This window comes from Heteronotia binoei, chromosome 20 (assembly GCF_032191835.1).
Source record: "Heteronotia binoei isolate CCM8104 ecotype False Entrance Well chromosome 20, APGP_CSIRO_Hbin_v1, whole genome shotgun sequence".
In the NCBI taxonomy this organism is placed as follows: domain Eukaryota; kingdom Metazoa; phylum Chordata; class Lepidosauria; order Squamata; family Gekkonidae; genus Heteronotia; species Heteronotia binoei.
The window spans coordinates 1,977,598-1,999,557 of NC_083242.1; the positions used below are offsets into that span (position 1 = coordinate 1,977,598).

The following is a 21,960-nucleotide window of genomic DNA, read 5'->3' on the forward strand; positions in this document are numbered from 1 at the left end:
TCCTCCCCCCCCCCCCACCTTTTTGGTTACCTTGCAAGTCCCCTGAAACACCTCTGTGCTGGAGACCCTGGAGAGCTGCTGCCAGTGAGAGGAGACAAGACTGACTTCCTCCTACTCCGAAGACTCCCAGTCATGGGACTGTGGTGGGGCGGCCAAAACCCTCTCTTCCCCCCTCCCCACACTGTCAGAAGAAAAGGGCCGCTGGGGAGACGCTGCAGCCATGACGGCCCCACCCTTTCCGCTTGCTCTCATAAGAACATAAGAGAAGCCATGTTAGATCAGGCCAACGGCCCATGCAGTCCAACACTCTGTATCACACAGTGGCCAAAAAAAAAATTATATACCGTGTATATATATATATATATATATATATATATATATATATATACACACACACACACACACACACACACACACTGTCGCTAATAGCCACTGATGGACCTCTGCTCCATATTTTTATCTAACCCCCTCTTGAAGGTGGCTATGCTTGTGGCCGCCACCACCTCCTGTGGCAGTGAATTCCACATGTTAATCACCCTTTGGGTGAAGAAAGACTTCCTTTTATCCGTTTTAACCTGTCTGCTCAGCAATTTCATCAAATGCCCACGAGTTCTTGTATTGTGAGAAAGGGAGAAAAGAACTTCTTTCTCTACTTTCTCCATCCCATGCATAATCTTGTCAACCTCTATCATGTCACCCCGCAGTCGACGTTTCTCCAAGCTAAAGAGCCCCAAGCGTTTCAACCTTTCTTCATGGGGAAAATGTTCCAGCCCTTTAATCATTCTAGTTGCCCTTTTCTGGACTTTCTCCAATGCTATAATATCCTTTTTGAGGTGCGGCGACCAGAACTGCACACAGTACTCCAAATGAGACCGCACCATCGATTTATACAGGGGCAACACAGCCCACCTGGTTCCCGACTGCCGGTCCTCAGACATAATTACCTTGGTAATGAAGGGCACAAAGTCTTTCCGGAAGGGAAGACGGCACTTGATAAACCACACCGCTATCACGTGATGCGCCAGGCATACGATGTACTGGTTAAATCTGGGGGGGGAGGAGGGAAAGAGGTAAGAGGGAGAAAGCGAGAGCTCAAGAGACCCGAAAGCAACGGCGGCAGAGGAGAGAACTCACAAGGATGGGTTTCTGTTACAGGCACAAAGGTACCAGCCGGATATTCAGGGAAATGTTTTTTCAGTAAGAGTCGTCCAGCAGTGAAAAGGTTGCCAGGGGAGATGGTGAGCTCTCCCTTGCTGGCAACAGCAGGATGAACATTTCGCAGGGATGCTCTAGGCTCATCCTGCACTGAGCAGGGCATTGGCCTATATCAGGGGTGGCCAACAGTAGCTCTCCAGATGCTTTTTTTGCCTACAACTCCCATCAGCCCTAGCCAGCATGGCCAATGGCTGGGGCTGATGGGAGTTGTAGGCAAAAAAAAGCACCTGGAGAGCTACCGTTGGCCACCCCTGATATAGGAGATTGTAAGCTGCTCTGTCTCTGATTCAGAGAGAAGGGCGGGGTATAAATCTGCAGTTTCCTCCTCCTCCTCCTCCTCCCTCCTTCATTCTTTCTTCTTTCTCCTCCTCTGTAGTGTCCCATCTGGAGAGCCACTGTTCCCCACCCCTGGCCTAGATGGCCCGTACGGCCTCTTCCAACTCTATGATTCTATGAGTTTTTATAATTTGTATTGGTTTTAACTACAAAAAAGATAAAGCAGTGCAAAAGATACATAAAAGGGGGAAAGGGGCATTTACACAATGGGGAAAGCAGAAACAGAAAAAAGTACAAACATATCAATTATAATTCTACCTCCAAATAGACTACCCCGATCATTCTACCTGCAAGTATAAAGATCTCCATGTATTTTACCATCCTTTCTTTCATTACAGAAAATTTTTGACAAACTAATACTAGCAATATGGATCTAAACAAATCTTCTTGAACACAAATAAGTATATAAAGTTAAGAAAAAAAAATTCAAATCCATCTTAGCACCAATTTTGCCTGATTTAGCTTAACCCTATTTAAGCACAAATTAAATTGTTGGTTTAACAAAATCCTTATTAAAATAAACACATCGAAATCATACCTTTATCTTTAACAAATTACAAAAAAATACAACTTAATAATTTGTCTATCTCAGTCTAAACAGTTTCTCCAAAGAGGCATGTTAGAAACAAATCTACCAGATTACAAAACAATTGTGCTGTCTACCTTTTCAACAATTAATCCAACTCTCATATCAATATGAGCATTTTCACCAATTAAACAGACTATGAATAAATCTGATATATATTTAAAAAAATGTGTTATCTGCACTCTTTAGCATTAATCCAAATTAACTATATATTTAATTAAAGTTTTAACAATTCCCTTCCTTCTTTAGTCTCTCCCATGTTCTTTTAAATTCCCAACTCTATGATTCTAATGCAAAACAGAGGAAGAGTGAAAGGAACTGCGGGCTACACAGGGTGCAGTCCTAGACAGACTGAAGAAGAAGACCGCCAACTTACACCCCCCCCCCTTCTCTATGAATCAGAGTCTCAGGGGGAAAATGATGAGCCAGCAAAGGGGTTGGGCAAACTTCAGCCAAGCCCAGCGAGTGCTTCACAGAAAAGCAGCCGACTTACTTGGAGGGGTTTGTGTAGGGCAGGGAGATGGCGAAGACGCTGGCGTACTGTTCGGCTGCAAAGTTCCTGTAGAGGTGCGGCAGGCGGGCCAGGGCTGGAATAATTGAACAAGAAAAAAAAAAGGAACAGAGATTCGGTGAAGAAGAAGAAGAAGAGTTGGTTTTGTACCCTGCTCTTCACTATCCAAAGGAGTCTCGGAGCGGCTTACAACTGCCTTCCCTTCCTCCCAACGGGCACCTTGTGAGGCAGGCAGGACTGAGACAGCTCTCAGGGAACTGGGATTGACCCGAGGTCACCCAGCTGGCTGCATGTGGAGGAGGAGGAGGGGGGAATCCAACCTGGATCTCCAGATTAGACCCCACCACTCTTAACCACCACACCATGCTGGCTCTCCGCTTGACGCTGTTCACATGGGCTGCTTTGCATGTGGGCACCTTGTTTCCTGGGGGGGGGGGAGGGGGAGCTGTGCTGGCCTGGCTGAAAGCCATGAAAGAGTTTTTGCTGCCAGGGCTCCAAAACTCCCTCCAGGGGGAAATTCATCTGCCTCCTTCTATAGTGTCTTTCGCCAGCAGATGAAGACCTTTTGGTTTTGCTTGGCATGCCCCAGTAATAGTCTTGGTCAGGGCCTTTTTTGTAGCAGGAACTCCTTTGCCTATTCGGCTACACACCCCTGATGTAGCCAGTCAGCCTGTGACCCTGGAGAGCCGCTGCTAGTCTGAGGAGACAAGACTGACTTTGATGGACCGAGGGTCTGATTCAGTAGAAGGCAGCTTCATATATGTTCATATCTTGTCCTCATCATCCTGAGAGAGAGGCAGACCACTTACTGGAGAGGAATTCCAGGAGAGGGATAGCCATGTTGGCTGTTGCCGAAATGTGAGTCAGCTTGACAATCAGAACGGGCAAGGCCTTGATGATAATCTCGGGCATCTCGACGCTGCAAATGGAGAGCGCCACGACACACTGGTTGGCGCAGCGGTAGATCAGGCCATGTTCCAGGCAATACACCATCTCCCGCTGGAAAGGGAGAACAAAAAGGGGAAAGAGGGCAGCGAGAGAGGAAAGGCAAAACTGGCACTGACTCACCGGTCATACGGAGGTCTGGCATACAATCATAGCGTTGGAAGGGACCTCCAAAGTCATCGAGGCCAACCCCCTGCAGAATGCAGGAAATTCACAAATACCTCCAAAATTTGCTGCCCCAGAAAAAGCCAGATATATGTGGCTTGCTCCATAAAGGAAAGAAAATGTATTGCAACAATGGGTGATGAGTTTGCTCCCTGTAATAGCTAAATTGCTTGGAGAGAAAAGTTTTGGGTCCTTGAAATGCAGCACATTAGTTCATAAACAACCTGTATTAGAGTTTTGTTATTTATATTTCCAAGGTGGTTCCTTCATGAAGCCTCCGTGCCTCAGTATCCAATTTGTATGAAGAGTATTGCGGCCAGCAACGCAGCGGAAGGCTTGGCTATGCTTCTAGTAAAAGGAACTGGCTGGCTCCCTTGTAATACGCAGTACAAGTGGAAGACATCGTAATACTGACGAGGTGGAACACGAAACGCGTTAATTATTATTAACTAGTGATGTGTATGCCATATCAGTAAATCACTATGGGCTCCGTTGATAAGGACTCAAACGCATTTTACGGTTGTCAATGTGAACTTTTAAAGGGGCAAAGACACTGATTACCGTATTTTTCGGACCATAAGACACACTTCCCCCCCCCCAAAAAAAAAGTGGTGGGGGGGGGAATGTGTGCGTCTTATGGCCCGAAGGTACGTACCTTCGGGGGGCAAGGGGGCGATCTGCTGCCTCTTCCTCCGATCCGGCGCTTCCCCCGCGCCTGCTTGCCTGGCTCCATCTTCTTCAGGCAAGCGTGGGATCGCTCCACGTGGCCCCAGCGCTTCGCAAGTGCCGGCTGCGGAGGGGGCAGCGTGCTTCCTACTTCCCTGTGTGCCTGCCTTCATCTGTGATGTTTAAAGCAAGTGCTGATATCGCTCCCTCCCCCCTCCGATCCCAGCGCTTGCTTTAAACATCACAGATGAAGGCAGGCACACAGGGAAGTAGGAAGCACGCTGCCCCCTCCGCAGCTGGCACTTGCAAAGCGCTGGGGCCATGTGGAGCGATCCCACGCTTGCCTGAAGAAGATGGAGCCAGGCAAGCAGGCACGGGGGAAGCGCCGGATCGGAGGAAGAGGCAGCAGATCGCCCCCCAGGAGGAAGGTGCATCCTATCCTCCGGAGCGCCTTATGGTGCGAAAAATACGGTACGTCTGAAGCAGTTTTACATTTAAAAAGCATGCAAACATATTTAAAAATTATTAAAAAGTCTGGTAGCCTGTTCATGTCACAGACATGTATTTGGGGTTTTTTTGTATCTATCCTCAACTGGCCTGGAGAAAAATGACTGCCCCTGAGCGGGTAAGAAAGGGCTATGAGCTCTAAGCACTGATGCAACCCTTTCTGCTCTCCCTCTCACGATCTGCCCAATTCACAGAATCGGCATTGCTGAAGACAGCCATCTAGCCTCTGGGGCAGGGAAGAAAAGCCATTCTATTCTATTCTATTCTATTCTATTCTATTCTATTCTATTCTATTCTATTCTATTCTATTCTATTCTATTCTATTCTATTCTATTCTATTCTATTCTATTCTATTCTATTCTATTCTATTTAGTATATTTCCATTTCCCCGTAGGGCTCAGGGTGCAGAACGACATATCATAAAACAATAAAATACAATAAAAAACATTTTATGAACAAACAACTCAACAGCACTCAGAAAATTTCCACATCATCACAACATTGCCCAGCCTATAATATTGCCCGTTCTACGTCTGTGTACAGAAAACTTGCTGGACTTGAATATGCCAATCAACCTGTGGCGCTTTATCCTGCAAATCGGTTCCGGTTTTTTTGCTGGAGAGGAAAGAAAGAGACAGAGCTCTTGGCCCCTTCCTGACCACACAAGCCCTGCTGCGACCTCTCCACACGTGCCCTACCTGTTTGGCTTTGTCCAGGTAGCTGTGGTAAGAGATCAAAGCTGTCAGAACGGGGACCACGGCCAGGTGCAGGTCGTTGCGGGAGAATCCTTCCGGGGTGCCCCGCAGCCGCTCTGCCATCTTCTTGTCTGTGAGCTGGCAGAGAGGCAGTTGTGTTACAGAATTACATCGCAGAGCCACGCAGCCTCGGAGGGGCTGGACAGCCCTGTGAACGCATCAAGCTTGTCCCGAATGTCCCTTCAGTTTCAAGACACAGAGCTCTCTCTCAAAAGACAGAGGCTCAACCAGCTGGACCATTTTAGCCTTCCTTCTCTTTGCTTTTTCCAGGTCTCCAATAGTCTCAGTGAGATAGTGGTGGGGCAAAGCACCAACCAGTTGCAGCTGACTCACAGCACTTGGTAGGGCAGGGGTGTTAAACATGCGGTCTGCGGGCTGAATCAGGCCCCTGAGCAAGTGGCTATCATCTGCTTCCTTCTCCCTCTCTCTTGCTTCCTTATGGCTTGCTCAATTGCACAAGAGATACAGAGCAAAGTCTCTGTTTCTCTATTAGCTGAGGCTCCTCCCTTGGGGAGGAAGTGGGGAGGGAGAGCTTGCTTTGCCAGGCTCTCTCAATTGCAAAGCAGAGCTACTGAGCCAAGCCTCTCTTCCTTCTATTGGCTGAGGCTCCTCCCCCTCCTGGTCCCCTGGGGAAGGAAGGAAAGAGCCAGAGCTTCCTTTGCCCGGTTCCCTGGATCCCACGGGAGAAATACAAAGAAAGCACCTTTAAGACCAACAAGTGCTAATGTTTTATGCATATTTTAAGTCTTTTTAAAAAACATTTGTGTTTGTCTGTGTCCTTGAGGAAGTTTCTATCTGTGCTACCTAATCTTAAATAGGTACACACACAGCCCAGCCAGACATGGCCTGGGCCGGCAAGGTCTCATTTATGTCAGATCCGGCCCTCATAACAAATGAGTTTGACACCCCTGCCATAGGTTTCCAAGGTGAGAGATTTCTCTTGCCTGCCTCTGCGTAGCAACCCTGGTCTTCCTTGGGGGTCTCTCAGCCAAGGGCAAGAAGGGCCAACCCTACTTCCTTTTTAAGATCCGATGAGATCGGACTATCTAGGTCAGGGAGGGGAACCTGACCTGTTAACGCTCTGGACTGGAATTCTGCCAGGCAGGAAGCTGGAACCCAGGCCTAGAAAGCACATCCCTCAACCTTGGCATTTGGGTCAACTGAGGGGGGCAGGAGTGGACAGCGAGACCCCCAAAGAAGACAACGACGACAACATCCTGCTCTCCACTCTGAATCAGAGTCTCAGAGCAGCTCACAATCTCCTTTTGTCTTCCTCCCCTACAACAGACACTCTGAGAGGTGGGTGGGGTTGAGAGAGCTCTTACACAGCAACTGCCCTTTCAAGGACAACTCCTGCCAGAGCTCTGGCTGACCCGAGGCCATTCCAGCAGCTGCAAGGGGAGGAGTGGGGAATCGAACCCGGTTCTCCCAGATAAGAGAGCTCTGGCTGACCCGAGGCCATTCCAGCAGGTGCAAGTGGAGGAGTGGGGAATCGAACCCGGTTCTCCCAGATAAGAGAGCTCTGGCTGACCCAAGGCCATTCCAGCAAGTGGAGGAGTGGGGAATCCAACCCGGTTCTCCCAGATAAGAGAGCTCTGGCTGACCCAAGGCCATTCCAGCAGCTGCAAGTGGAGGAGTGGGGGAATCAAACCCAGTTCTCCCAGATAAGAGAGCTATGGCTGACCCAAGGCCATTCCAGCAGCTGCAAGTGGAGGAGTGGGGAATCCAACCCGGTTCTCCCAGATAAGAGAGGTCTGGCTGACCCAAGGCCATTCCAGCAGCTGCAAGTGAAGGAGTGGGGAATCAAACCTGGTTCTCCCAGATAAGAGTCCGCACACTTCACCACCACACCAAACCGGCTCTCAAACTCTCAAAAGGAGAGTTTGAGCAGCATCTTGCATTGTTCCACCAACCAAACTCAGGGCAAAAGAGCCCAACAGGTCAACAGCGAGGCTGCCTCTCTATTGAGGACTGGTACTGCGTGCAAAGGAACGTCCAAAGCTGCAATTCACCAGCTGCAGTAAAAGGCCTCCAGCAGGAAGCGGGGAAGTGGGGGGGGGGCTCCAGGGCTGATGCCAACTTCCCCTGGCAGGGAGGAGGCCCCGGAACCAGCTGTGAGCATACCATGGAGCACAGCGCGGATGACAGCAGATCGACGCTGCAAGGGGAGGTCAGGTACAACACTTTGCACTGCAGGGACTCCGGCAGCTTGTTGAGCACCAGCTTCAGCACCTTCCAGTCTGTCTCCTGGAGACGAAGGAAGGAAGGAAGGAAGTTAAGGGCGTGCCCAGGGCTTTTCTTGTAGCGGGAACTCCTTGGCATATTAGGCCATGCCCCCCTGGTGTAGCCAATCCTCCTGGAGCTTACAGGAGGCCCTGTATAAGAGCCCTGGAAGTTCTTGGAGGATTGGCTACAGGGGTGGCATTTCAGCAGGAGCTCCTTTGCCTATTAGGCCACGCACCCCTGATGTAGCCAATCCTCCTAGAGCGAGGGGGTCAAACATGAGGCCCAGGGGCCATATCAGGCCCCCGGAGGGCTCCTATCAGGCCCCCAAGCAACTGGCTATCATCTTCTGCTTCCTTCTGCATAACAACTTGCTTTGAAAGGCTTGCTCAATCACACAGGCACTACAGAGCAAAACCTTTATTTTCTCCACTGGCTGCAGCTTCTCTCTTGGGGAGGAAGAGGGGAACGCAGAGCTTGTTTTTCCAGGCTCTCTCAATTGCACAGCAGAGCTACTGAGCCAAGCCTCTCTCCCTTCCCCCTCCTGGTCCCCTGAGGAAGGAAGGAAAGAGCCAGAGCTTCCTTTGCCCAGTCCCCTGGATCCCATGGAAGAGATACAAAGAAAGCACCTTTAATACCAAGAAAAGCTAACATTTTAAAGCAAAAATACTGTATTTGTCTGTGTCCTTTATAAAGTTCATATCTCTGTTACCCAGGCCTCGGATTCAGCGGGAGCTCACAGGAGCACAGCTCCTGAACCTTTCGGAGAGTTCCACCTCCTCCTTCCCACCTTGTCCATTGAATAGTAGGTGCAGCTGCATAACAATCCCTAGATCAGCTCCACCACCTATTTTTCTACAAAACGAACCATGCTGTTACCTAATCTTAAATAGGTACACACGGCCTGGCCCAACCTGACATGCCCCGGCCCAACAAGGTCTCACTTATATCAGATCCGGCCCGCATAAGAAGATATTGGATTTATATCCCGCCCTCCACTCCGAAGAGTCTCAGAGCAGCTCACAATCTCCTTTCCCTTCCTCCCCCACAACAGACACCCTGTGAGGTAGATGAAGATATTGGATTTATATCCCACCCTCCACTCCGAAGAGTCTCAGAGCGGCTCACAATCTCCTTTCCCTTCCTCCCCCACAACAGACACCCTGTGAGGTAGATGAAGATATTGGATTTATATCCCGCCCTCCACTCCGAAGAGTCTCAGAGCGGCTCACAATCTCCTTTCCCTTCCTCCCCCACAACAGACACCCTGTGAGGTAGATGAAGATACTGGATTTATATCCCGCCCTCCACTCCGAAGAGTCTCAGAGCGGCTCACAATCTCCTTTCCCTTCCTCCCCCACAACAGACACCCTGTGAGGTAGATGAAGAGATTGGATTTATATCCTGCCCTCCACTCCAAAGAGCCTCAGAGCGGCTCACAATCTCCTTTCCCTTCCTCCCCCACAACAGACACCCTGTGAGGTAGATGAAGATATTGGATTTATATCCCGCCCTCCACTCCGAAGAGTCTCAGAGCGGCTCACAATCTCCTTTCCCTTCCTCCCCCACAACAGGCACCCTGTGAGGTAGATGAAGATATTGGATTTATATCCCGCCCTCCACTCTGAAGAGTCTCAGAGCGGCTCACAATCTCCTTTCCCTTCCTCCCCCACAACAGACACCCTGTGAGGTAGATGAAGATATTGGATTTATATCCCGCCCTCCACTCCGAAGAGTCTCAGAGCGGCTCACAATCTCCTTTCCCTTCCTCCCCCACAACAGACACCCTGTGAGGTAGATGAAGATATTGGATTTATATCCCGCCCTCCACTCCGAAGAGTCTCAGAGAGGCTCACAATCTCTTTTCCCTTCCTCCCCCACAACAGACACCCTGTGAGATGGGTGGGGCTGAGAGGGCCCTCACAGCAGCTGCCCTTTCAAGGACAACCTCTGCCAGAGCTCTGGCTGACCCAAGGCCATTCCAGTAGCTGCAAGTGGAGGAGTGGGGAATCAAACCTGGTTCTCCCAGATAAGAGTCCACACACTTAACCACTACACCAAACTGTCTCTCCCCTGAGCTCCGTCCTCCCCCAACCTCAAGCCCCCTTTCAGCGGTCTGTGCTTGGAGCTGTTCCCTTCCAGTCTCGCTCCTGGCTCAGGAGCCGGGGTGTCACTCACTTGCTTGAGGCACTGCAGGATCACGCCGAAGAGCAGAGAGTAGGGCAGGTGGCCGATCCGGAGAGCGGTGCTCTGAGGGGGCAGGCTGGGGCTGCCGGAGGGAGGGGAGAGGGCGCCTGCTGGTTTCTTCTCCGGCTCCCTAAGACAGGAAGAGGAAATCCGCTCTTGGGTCTCAACGCAGCGAGGCTCCCTGAGAGAGGCACCTGGAACTCTCTTTGCCTTGCCAGCTGGCTCTTTTAATTCTGCACCACCCAGGGACTTCACCACCACCTCTTCCTTTTGTGACACGGTCCCTTCAGGACCCAGGGATTTTACTGAGTAGGGGTGGGATTCCAGTAGGAGCTCCTTTGCATACTAGACCATGCCCCCTGGTGTAGCCAATCCTCCAAGAGCTTACAAGGCTCTTTTTTTGTAAGCTCTTGGAAGACTGGCTACATCCGGGGGGCGTGGCCTAATATGCAAAGGAGCTCCTGCTAGAATTCCACCCCTGCGCTCACCTATGAACAGCAAGGACTCTTCCCTCCAGGTGACCAGGGAAGGAAGAGGTATGCAAACCCAACCTCCACCCTTGGACAGGTAATACTGGAGACTACTTGTGGACTAGCAGCTTGGTTGGATTTTATCTGTATGGCTTTTTTTTTACCAGTTTTTTTTTTTACCAGATTGTTTTACCAGTTTTTTTCAGATCTGCTTCTGTTTTATGGATGGTTTTTGCATCGTTTAATGTTTAGCAACTTGTTTTTAAGGATTTGCTTTGTTTTAATTGCAAGCTGCCTCGAGCAGGACTCTCAAGAAGTGGTACAGAAATACCCCAAATCAATAAATACTCATAAGGGGGGGAGAGGGGGGATTAAATACTGGGCAAACCAAAAACATAAGGATTGAGAGCCCGGCATCTCTTCCTTCTTGCCTCGCGCACACACAGAAATACTCTTCTTTATAACATCTCCGCCAATCCCACATTAGTCACTTCCAGAGGGCTGTTTTAAACCACTGCAAAGGTCACAGACTGGGCAGGCAACCCAGGAGCTCTTAAGTCGGGCACCTACCCCCCAACTGCTGAAGTCTGCCCCGAAATGCTCGAGTCTCTTCCATCAAAGGAAGCCTCTTGGGGTTGGAGAAAGGCCTCCAACCTGGCTGAACGGCAGGAGAAAATGATGCAAAGAGAACGGGGAAAGACGGAGACCCAGCGTGGTGAGTGGGCCTCATTCCGAATACTGTGTACAATTCCGGACACCGCACCTCAAAAAGGATATTATAGCATTGAGAAAAGTCCAGAAAAGGGCAACTAGGATGATTCAAGGGTTGGAACACTTTCCCTAAGAAGAAAGGTTAGAATGCTTGGGGCTCTTTAGCTTGGAGAAACGTTGACTGCGGGGTGACATGATAGAGGTTTACAAGATTATGCATGGGATGGAGAAAGCAGAGAAAGAAGTACTTTTGTCCTTTTCTCACAATACAAGAACTCGTGGGCATTCAATGAAATTGCTGAGCAGTCGGGTTAGAACTGATAAAAGGAAGTCCTTTTTCTCCCGAAGGGTAATTAACACATTAACACTTCTTCTCCCAAAGGAGAAGAGGTGGCAGCGGCTACAAGCATAGACAGCTTCAAGAGGGGATTGGATAAGCATATGGAGCAGAGCTCCATCAGTGGCTATTAGCCACAGCTTATTGTTGGAACTCTCTGTCTGCGGCAGGGATGCTCTCTATTCTGGGTGATTGGGAGGGGCAACAATGTGAGGACTTCTAGTGTCCTGGCCCCACTGATGGACCTCCTGAGGGCACCTGGTTTCTTGGCCATTGTGTGACACAGAATGTTGAAATGGATGGGCCATTGGCTTGATCCAACATGGCTTCTCTTATGTTCTTATGTCTGGGACAGTGATGCTCTGTCTTCATGGTGCTTGGGGGGACACAGTGGGAGGGCTTCTAGTGTCCTGGCCCCACTGATGGACCTCCTGAGGGCACCTGGTTTCTTGGCCACTGTGTGACACAGAATGTTGAAATGGATGGGCCATTGGCTTGATCCAACATGGCTTCTCTTATGTCTGGGACAGTGATGCTCTGTCTTCATAGTGCTTAGGGGGCCAGAGTGGGAGGGCTTCTAGTGTCCTGGCCCCACTGGTGGACCTCCAGAGGGGCCATATCAGGCCCCACTGCCCCATCAGCTGGCTTGGAGAAGGCATTTAAAGTTGCTTTCCTCCCACCCCTTCCTCCCCTGCCTTGCGGCTCTCAAACATCTGACATTTATTCTACGCGGCTCTTACACTAAGCAAGTCTGGTCACCCCCGGACTGGGACTTGGGAGAGAAGGGTTCCAATCCCTGCCCAGCTCTGCATTCATCGGGAGAGGCAGAGGTGGGCCCCAGTGCAGAGCACAACTGCTGCCAAAGCTGTGCAAGCCACAAGGGAACGATACGCCACGTACACAAAGTCGCAGAGGCAGTAGGGGCTGAACCTCACGAGGCCGTCCTTGGTGGCCAGGCCCAGTCGGTGGAGAGAATCGGCCCGAAGCAGCAGCAGGAAGTCAAAGACCTGAGAAAAGAAAAGACACCCAGAAGGAAAAGGCAGACAGGCTCAATGGCCATCCCCAAGCACACAACGATGCATCAAATCAGGCTCGAGTCACTTTGGAAATACTCTTGGGAGCATGGAGATAATACATGGCATTCATCGCCAAAGGACACGGGGCTGACCCCAGGAATAAACAGCTTTGAAGGGGGATTAGATGGAATCATGGAAGACAGGTCTATCAATGGCTGCAAGCCATGGCCTCTATGTTCTGTTGGTGGCTCTCCAGAGGAACTGGCTGGCCCCTGTGTGAGGCAGGAGGCTGGGCTAGATGGACCCTCCCTTGTCTGACCCAGCAGGGCTCTTCTGATGTTCTTCTCAGGGGAAGGCCTCGGCCTCTCTGCCCTGTTGTTGGCCCTCCAGAGGAACTGGGTGGCTACTGTGTGAGACAGGAGGCTGGACTGGATGGACCCTCCCTGGTCTGACCCAGCAGGGCTCTTCTGAGGTTCTTCTCAGGGGAAGGCCTCGGCCTCTCTGCCCTGTTGCTGGCCCTCCAGAGGAACTGGTTGGCCGCTGTGTGAGACAGGAGGCTGGACTAGATGGACCCTCCCTGGTCTGACCCAGCAGGGCTCTTCTGATGTTCTTCTCAGGGGAAGGCCTCGGCTTCTCTGCCCTGTTGTTGGCCCTCCAGAGGAACTGGGTGGCTACTGTGTGAGACAGGAGGCTGGACTAGATGGACCCTCCCTGGTCTGACCCAGCAGGGCTCTTCTGATGCTCTTATCAGGGGAAGGCCTCGGCCTCTCTGCCCTGTTGTTGGGCCTCCAGAGGAACTGGCTGGCCACTGTGTGAGACAGGAGGCTGGACTGGATGGACCCGCCCTGATCTGACCCAGCAGGGCTCTTCTGATGTTCTTCTCAGGGGAAGGCCTCGGCTTCTCTGCCCTGTTGTTGGCCCTCCAGAGGAACTGACTGGTCCCTGTGAGACAGGAGGCTGGACTAAATGGACCCTCCCTGGTCTGACCCAGCAGGGCTCTTCTGATGCTCTTATCAGGGGAAGACCTCGGCCTCTCTGCCCTGTTGTTGGCCCTCCAGAGGAACTGACTGGTCCCTATGTGAGACAGGAGGCTGGACTAGATGGACCCTTCTTGGTCTGCAACAGCAGAGCTCATCCAAGTTTCTTATGCCTGTGGAGTGAGGGGCTGGGAGGAGCATGCACACATGAAAGAGCAGACCTGTCCTTAAAGCCCCTCCCCACGTCTGCTTCTCTCCTTCCTTGCAAGTGTTTTGTTCTAGAGATTGGGGGGGGGGGGTGGCTCACCTGCAGTCGGATGCTGCTGGCAATGGGGAGGGTGTATTTGTGCTTGTAGTGAAGCTGGATGTGGAGGACCAGCATCTCGTAGACGCGAGTGGAGTGGCTGGCGGGCAAGCTGTACAGTTTCGTCTGCAAGGAGGAGAGGAGAGGAAGGCAGGGTCGAGCTGGTGTTGGTGGGAGTTAGACTCTAGAAGAGCATGACGGAGAACCTCGCAGGGGGCTCCTCACCTGGAAAATCACCAGCAGGCCCAGCACGGCTGTCTTCACATCCTCCAAAGAGGCCGAGTAGGAGAGCAGGTCCCTCTCCTCCAGTTCAGGAGGGGGCAGCAAAGAGTGCGAAGCCACCTTTCCGGGAAAAGGAAGAACAACACCAAGCTGGGGCTCACTCTCTGCTTTCGTTTCTTTATCCTGTCCTATCCCAGGAGGGGGCTCGGGGCGGCTCACGACATATAAAATAACAATAAAAACCGGTAATATGAAAACAAACAGAAAATTTAAACCATCAAAACAAGATGGCACTATAAACACTAACAATCCAGTGTCTGCTTTTGGGGTAAGATGCTGTTTGGAAAGAGAGGGGGGTTAGACCTTGTGTAGTGTCAGAAAATGATATTGGATTTATATCCTGCCCTGTACTCTGAATCTCAGAGTCTCAGTGGCTCACAATCTCCTTTACCTTCCTCTCCCACAACAGACACCCTGCGAGGTGGGTGGGGCTGAGAGATCTCTCCCAGAAGCTGCCCTTTCAAGGACAACCTCTGCCAGAGCTATGGCTAACCCAAGGCCATTCAAGCAGGTGCAAGTGGAGGAGTGGGGAATCAAGCCCTGTGAGGTAGCTGGGGCTGAGATCTCTCCCAGAAGCTGCCCTTTCAAGGACAACCTCTGCCAGAGCTATGGCTAACCCAAGGCCATTCAAGCAGGTGCAAGTGGAGTAGTGGGGAATCAAGCCCTGTGAGGTAGCTGGGGCTGAGAGCTCTCTCGCAGAAGCTGCCCTTTCAAGGACAACCTCTGCTAGAGCTTTGGCTGACCCAAGGCCATTCCAGCAGCTGCAAGTGGAGGAGTGGGGAATCAAACCCGGGTCTCCCAGATACGAGTCCATGCACTTAACCACTACACCAAACTGGCTCTCTATTAGGGCTACAGCTGACCCAAGGCCATTCCAGCAGCTGCAAGGGGAAGAGTGGGGAATCACGCCCTGTGAGGTAGCTGGGGCTGAGAGAGCTCTCTCAGAATCTGCCCTTTCAAGGACAACCTCTGGCAGAGCTATGGCTGACCCAAGGCCATTCCAGCAGCTGCAAATGGAGGAGTGGGGAATCAAACCCGGTTCCCCCAGATAAGAGAGCTATGGCTGACCCAAGGCCATTCCAGCAGGTGCAAGTGGAGGAGTGGGGAATCAAACCCGGGTCTCCCAGATAAGAGTCCGCTCACTTAACCACTACACCAAACTGGCTCTGGGAGAGGTTGGCAAAGCCAGAGAGTGGAGGAATTGTGGGTCCAGGACGCCCCACTGTGTCACCCCTGCCTGGGATGAGCTCAGAGGTTGGTCAGGTAGAAAGGGGCAACCCCCCCGCCCCTTTCCTTCCCTAGTCAAACCCCGTATGATTCTCCCTCCTTCTCTGCACAAGGAGAAAGCGGGTGCCGAGAAGCACACTGCAGCACCCCCAAGTGCCGCACTGGAGATTAACGCCCTGCCTCGAGCGCGGTTTCCTCCCCTGTTCTCTCCGCTTCCTGGGCAGGGGCCGCTCACCTTCTCTATGATGTCCAGCAAGCTATTGAAGTGGTGGGTGTTGCAGCCCTCGGCCAGGTCCACCAGCAGCTGGGTGGCCAGTTTGCGGACTTGGTGGTCCTTGTCCTCGGGGATGTGCGCCAGCTGGGAGATGACCACGAGGTTGATCAGTTCCTCCTGCGAGACGGGAAGGCGATCCGGTGAGGCAGCAGGCAAAGGCTGGCCTGGGGACTGCTCACTTTGAATTGGCCGGGCAAAACAAGAGAAGAGCCCTCAGGCGGAGGGTGCCGAGAGGTTCTCTTTCACACGCTCTTCTCCCTCCGTGCGGCCGAGGAACAAGCCTGATCTTTCGCACACAAGACCACCCTGTGGAACTGAACCACGCAAGTACCCAGCCTGGAACTGGGCACAGAACTCCCCCCTCACCACCCCGCCCTCAGCTTCTAGTAGGGCTACCAAACTCCACGCGGCAAGATCCGGGAGATAATCGTGTGGAACTTTTGCCGCGTTTTTCCTGTTGGCTTGCCAAAACTCCAGGTGGCAACTGGAGATCTCGCCCTATTACAACTGGTCTCCAGACAACCAAGAGCAATTTCCCTGGAGAAAATGGCTGCTTTGGGGGGTGGACTCTCTGCCACTGTACCCTGCTGTGCCCCCCCACACACACACACACCCCGACACTCACTCTCTCTCGAAGGTTCAGAGAAATGCCACGAACCTGCCAGCCAGGCCCGGGCCAGGCCACCAAGAATTAAAACTAGGAGCACCAACCTCATAAAACTGCCTGTTAACGCTCAGAACAAAGGAGAGGACGTGCAAGACTTTGATGCGCACAACACTCCGGTTCTCGTTTCTGAAGAGAAAAAGCAGGAGAGGGGGGTTTCCAAAGCAGGGGAGGGATAAACGTTTGGTGGAAATTGATTTGAGCTGTTTGTGGGCCGATTTGCAAACCCTCTTAGCACATGGAATTGCAGAGAGAGAAGAACCACAGAATCATAGAGCTGGAAGGGTCATCTAGCCCTACCCCCTGCACAATGCAGGAAACTCACAAACGCCTCCCCCTAAATTCACAGGATCTTTATTGCTGTCAGAGGGCCCTCTAGCCTCTGTTTCAAAACCTCCAAGGAAGGAGAGCCCACCACCTCCCGAGGAGGAAGCCTGTTCCACTGAGGAACCGCTCTAAACTCACAAACACCTCCCCCTAAATTCACAGGATCTTCATTGCTGTCAGATGGCCATCTAGCCTCTGTTGAAAAACCTGCAAGGAAGGAGAGCCCACCACCTCCCGAGGAGGAAGCCTGTTCCACTGAGGAACCACTCTAAACTCACAAACGCCTCCCCCTAAATTCACAGGATCCTCATTGCTGTCAGATGGCCATCTAGCCTCTGTTGAAAAACCTGCAAGGAAGGAGAGCCCACCACCTCCCCAGGAGGAAGCCTGTTCCACTGAGGAACCGCTCTAAACTCACAAACACCTCCCCCTAAATTCACAGGATCTTCATTGCTGTCAGATGGCCATCTAGCCTCTGTTGAAAAACCTGCAAGGAAGGAGAGCCCACCACCTCCCGAGGAGGAAGCCTGTTCCACTGAGGAACCACTCTAAACTCACAAACGCCTCCCCCTAAATTCACAGGATCCTCATTGCTGTCAGATGGCCATCTAGCCTCTGTTGAAAAACCTCCAAGGAAGGAGAGCCCACCACCTCCCGAGGAGGAAGCCTGTTCCACTGAGGAACCGCTCTTAACAAAAAGAGTCACAGAGATGAAAGGGACCTACAGGGTCATCAAGTCCAACCCCCTGGACAATGCAGGAAACTCACAAACCCCTCCGCCTAAATTCACAGGATCAGCATTGCTGCCAGATGGCCATCTAGCCTCTGCTTAAAAACCTGCAAGGAAGGAGAGCCCACCACCATCTGAGGAAGCCTGTTCCACTGAGGAACCACTCTTAACAGTCATAGAGTCACAGAGCTGAAAGGGACCTCCAGGGTCATCTAGTCCAACCCCCTGCACAATGCAGGAAATTCACAAATACCTCCCCCTAAGTTCACAGGATCAGCTTTGCTGTCAGAGGGCCATCTAGCCTCTGGTGAAACCTCCAAGGAAGGAGAGCCCACCACCTCCTGAGGAAGCCTGTTCCACTGAGGAATCGCTTTAACGGTCAGGAAGAGTAGCTCTTTATACCCTGCTTTTTCTCAAAGCGGCTTAGTCGCTTCTCCCTTCCTTTCCCCACAACAGACACCCTGGGAGGCAAGTGAGGCTGAGGGAGTTCCGAGAGTAGAACCGTGACTGGCCCAAGCTCACCCAGCAGGCTTCATTCATATGTGGGGGAGGAAGAGTGGGGAATCAAAGCCGGTTCTCCAGGTTAGAGTCCATGACCACGCTGGGTCTCACAGGAGGGTGACATGGGGACGTCCACAAGATTTTTAAGCCTCCTGCCCCGCTGTTGTGCTTAAGGGGCTGCTCCTCTGGACAGCGACCAAAGCAAGGAATGGCTGAGGCCAGCGAGGGACTCACCTGAAGAACCGCTCCATCAGCCCCTGCAGCTTGTGGATCCAGCCGTCCTTGGCAGGGTGGATGGACTGAGCTCGGTAGGTGATCAAGTTCAGAACGGAAGACTCCTGTCAAACAAAAGCAACGGGGAAAGGGCAGCCTTCTTACATTTAGATATCCAATCCCAACAGGAAGAGACCTCAACCGTTTTCGCACACAGCTCACCTCGCAGTCACAATCTTGTTCCCTCCGCAGTGTCCGGTCGGATTTCCCACCATCTGCGCCGGAGTTACAGGAAGTGCCGCGGCTTTTGCGTAGCAAACGTAAACTGGGTTTTAGCGGTTTACGTTTGCTACGCAAAAGCTGCGGAACTTCCTGTAACTTCGGCGCAGATGGTGGGAAATCAGACCAGACGCTGCGGAGGGAACAGGATTGTGACTGCGAGGTGAGCTGTGTGCGAAAACGGTTCTCCTTTGCCCAGCAGGAGGGTAACGCAGGAAAAAGCTGATGAACTCCGTATCGGAAACCAAAGAAATTCCTTCTACGGTCGGTGTTCTGGAGGCTCAAAACCCCACAAGGTCCCGTTTATTGACCAGTATCTTCTCCCTGATCATCAGCTAAAAGCAGCAGTCTTCATCCGGGGGGCTGCGCCATGTTTCCAGAGCCTGCTGGGCACTCCTGGCTTCAGGCAAACTGCCCGCCCCAGGCAGCAGAAGGCAGGGATGGGCCTGCTCAACAGACGCCCTGCCAAGAGCTGCCTGAAGGATGTGCCGGGAGGTTCCCCCGCCTTACCGGTCGTTGATCGGCGCATCTTTCCACGAGCTCAAAGTATCTCTCCTTGGAGCCGTGGAAGTCGTTGTGGTCGCACAGCTCCTCCACGGTGGTCAGCAGGTCGTGGACGATGGATTTCAGCTCCTGGCTCTCCAAGGCCTGCAAGGTGGAAATGGCCACTTCAGCCACCAGCCCTTGGCGCCTTGCCAGGCTGGCCAGAGCATAACGCCTTAGAACAGGGGTGTCAAACTCATTTGTTATGGGGCCAGATCCGATTGAAATGGACCTTGCTAGGACCGGGCCATGTGGGTCATGAAATGTAAGGCCAGGAAGCAAACTTTATAAAGGACACACAAGCCTGCCTTTCTTTCTTTCTCTCTTATTTTCTTTCTTTCTCTCTTCCTTTCTCTCTTCCTTCCTTTCTCCCTTCCTCTCTTTCTCTCTCTCTCTCTCTCTCTCTCTCTCTTCTTTCTTTCTTTCTTTCTTTCTTTCTTTCTCTCTCTCTCTCTCTCTTACTCTTGTAACCCCCCTTTTCATCTCAGCTATTTTCTTCCTTTCCCATGTACTGTAGCAAATGTAAGAATGCAACGCTTTGAAGGTAGAAGGCGCCAAACCTGTTCCCAGGCTTTAGCCTGGGAGACAGGATACTGTAACCACAAGAGATAGCTCAGTGCATAAACTCTAACAATTCACAGGCTTGTGTGACATTCTTCTGTTATCTCCCCTTGCTTCTTTGATGTACTCAAGACTGTATGCTAGGCAAAGAAGTGTATCACTTTCAATAAGTCCGTCCACAGAGCAACAATGGATCATCAATAAACGAAGACTTTTGCAACACTGCTCGGTTATTTGAACACTCCATGCTTGACACTGGACTGCCCATCACACTGTGCCTTGCCAAGTCAGGGAGAAATGGGGGAGGGGGGGCACTCGCCTGTAGCTGCTGCAGCAGCCGCTCGATAAGATCCAGCAGGATGTCCCAGGTGACGGCCTGCAGCTCCTTGCCGTACTTCTTGATCAGTCTCGTGATGGAGAGCACAATTTCGTAGGACACGACAGCGTTTGGGCAGCTCATGGCCTGTGGGGAAGGAAAGGACCTCGGGGGTCAAGAGGTGGGCCTCACAGAAGCCTGCACTGAGGAGGGCTGATGTCCTATTTGAAGCAGGCCAGTTGAGGGTAGAACGGAAGAGAACGAGAAGCTACTTCCAAACGAGGGCCTGCAAGGATGCTAGGTGCTGCGCAAAGACAAAACGTGCCCCCTTGACAACGTCTCAGAGACAAGCCTGCAGGTTCCCAGGGAGGGGTTTAAAATGCTGGGAGGGGCTTCCAAGTCTCTTATGCAGGTCAGCCTGGCAGTCGAGGGGACCGCAGCCAGGGCCGAGGAGACTGTAGTGGTACAGCCCCGCTCGGTTTCGTGAACGACCTTGCGCCTCAAGGGCAGTGTAATCACCCTCCTGTCCTCCCTCCCAGCTACTGGCAATATTTGCAATCTCTCAAGAAAGGAGGCTGCTCCCATGGGATCGTGGGACTCCCCCCCCCCACTCCCCAAGTTCAATCATTCCTTTTCTCCCACCCTTCCTCCAAGGGACCAAGAGCAGAGCTCTCCCACCTTCTCTTGATGCCCACAGCAACTCTGTGAGGCAGCTGAGGTGGAGAACCAGCAACTGGCTTAAAACGAACCTGGATTTGCAATCTTAAATCGGCCTTACTCCGCCAGTGGTGCAGAGAGAGAGAGAGAGAGAGAGAGAGAGAGAGGTTTACCTTCAGAAAGGAGGGCAGCACCGACGTGGGTGAATTTTTGAGCGACTGCAGCCTGTGTGCCCCCCAGAGGGCCATGCCCACAAAGAACACCGCTCCTCTCAGCAGCGCCGCATCTGTCATGTAAGCCCTAAAGACAAGGATTATTTTTTTTTCAAGCCATAATAATAATAATAAAGTGTGCACAACTAAGAAGCCAGAATGACACCCAGATTTATGGCACTTCAGACCTATGGCGTGTCTGCTTTTTATCACCCTCCACTGCTGTTGCAGCCCGGTGAACAATACTAAACAAACACAGACCCCAATTTGTGATTCTTTTCATCTGCTAAAAAAATTCCCCGTGACTACACACCAACCCCCTGCCCACTTTCTCTGTATTTAAAAACGGCTTGCTGTTCCATTTTGTCTGATGAAGTCGGCTTAAAGCATACAAAAGCTTACGTTCTGAATAAAACTTAGTTGGTCTTAAAGGTGCCGCTTGTCTATTATTTATTATTTATTTATTTATTAATTTCATTTATATCCCGCCCTCCCCCACCTTGGCAGGCTCAGGGCGGCTAACAACAATCCATAAAAACACACCATAATAAATAAAACATTAGAATTACAATATAGAACAATAAAACATTAAAAAAAACCAGTCTACTGCTTTGTTCTATTGCTTCAGACCGACACGGCTGCCCACCTGGATCCATCAAGATGACCGGCTCTCTGGTTTGGCCTAAGGAGCCTGATAGCCACACCTGGGGATCACCACTGAGCATCGGCCTTCAAGCACCAGCGACACAGCTACTTGCATGAACATATGAAGCTGCCTTATACTGAATCAGACCCTGGGTCCATCAAAGTCAGTATTGTCTTCTCAGACTGGCAGCAGCTCTCCAAGGTCTCAAGCTGAGGTTTTCCACACCTATTTGCCTGGACCCTTTTGAGTTGGAGATGCCGGGGATTGAACCTGGGACCTTCTGCTTCCAAGCAGATGCTCTACCCCTGAGCCACCGTCCCTCCCCAAGTTAGCCTGCGCAACTACATTTTTACTGTGTAAGAACGGCAAAATCCACTTGCAAACAGCCTCCACGTGAACGCACCCAGAGACTTTGCACCACCCGAGGTTCCCCACAGTAGGCGCATTGCGGTATTGCAGAGAACTGAGCCGTATCTCTGGCTCCTTTTGCCGTTTTATTGTTTCCAACAGGTTCTTTCAGCCCAGAGCGGCCTTAAAAAGGGCAGCAGAGACACCCGGGAACCTGGCCCAGGCAATCCCAATCTCGTCAAATTCCAAAAGTTAAGCAGGGCCAACTC

At 51.6% G+C, this 21,960-nt stretch overlaps 1 protein-coding gene across 1 annotated transcript in view; it reads right to left on the bottom strand.

Annotated features, from left to right (window-relative positions):
• The window catches only part of TSC2 (TSC complex subunit 2), a 70,238-nt gene that overhangs the window by 36,709 nt on the left and 11,569 nt on the right, over nt 1-21,960 (bottom strand). Inside the window, exons 10-24 of the mRNA XM_060260963.1 lie at nt 20,659-20,785; nt 19,832-19,975; nt 18,919-19,056; nt 18,151-18,254; nt 16,406-16,487; nt 15,656-15,811; nt 14,137-14,253; nt 13,915-14,037; nt 12,515-12,621; nt 10,088-10,226; nt 7,811-7,933; nt 5,630-5,764; nt 3,458-3,647; nt 2,631-2,724; nt 945-1,047 (exon numbers count right to left, since the gene is read on the bottom strand). Of these exons, the coding sequence (XP_060116946.1) occupies nt 945-1,047; nt 2,631-2,724; nt 3,458-3,647; nt 5,630-5,764; nt 7,811-7,933; nt 10,088-10,226; nt 12,515-12,621; nt 13,915-14,037; nt 14,137-14,253; nt 15,656-15,811; nt 16,406-16,487; nt 18,151-18,254; nt 18,919-19,056; nt 19,832-19,975; nt 20,659-20,785 (1,882 nt within the window). The remainder of the gene's footprint in view (nt 1-944; nt 1,048-2,630; nt 2,725-3,457; nt 3,648-5,629; nt 5,765-7,810; nt 7,934-10,087; nt 10,227-12,514; nt 12,622-13,914; nt 14,038-14,136; nt 14,254-15,655; nt 15,812-16,405; nt 16,488-18,150; nt 18,255-18,918; nt 19,057-19,831; nt 19,976-20,658; nt 20,786-21,960) is intronic.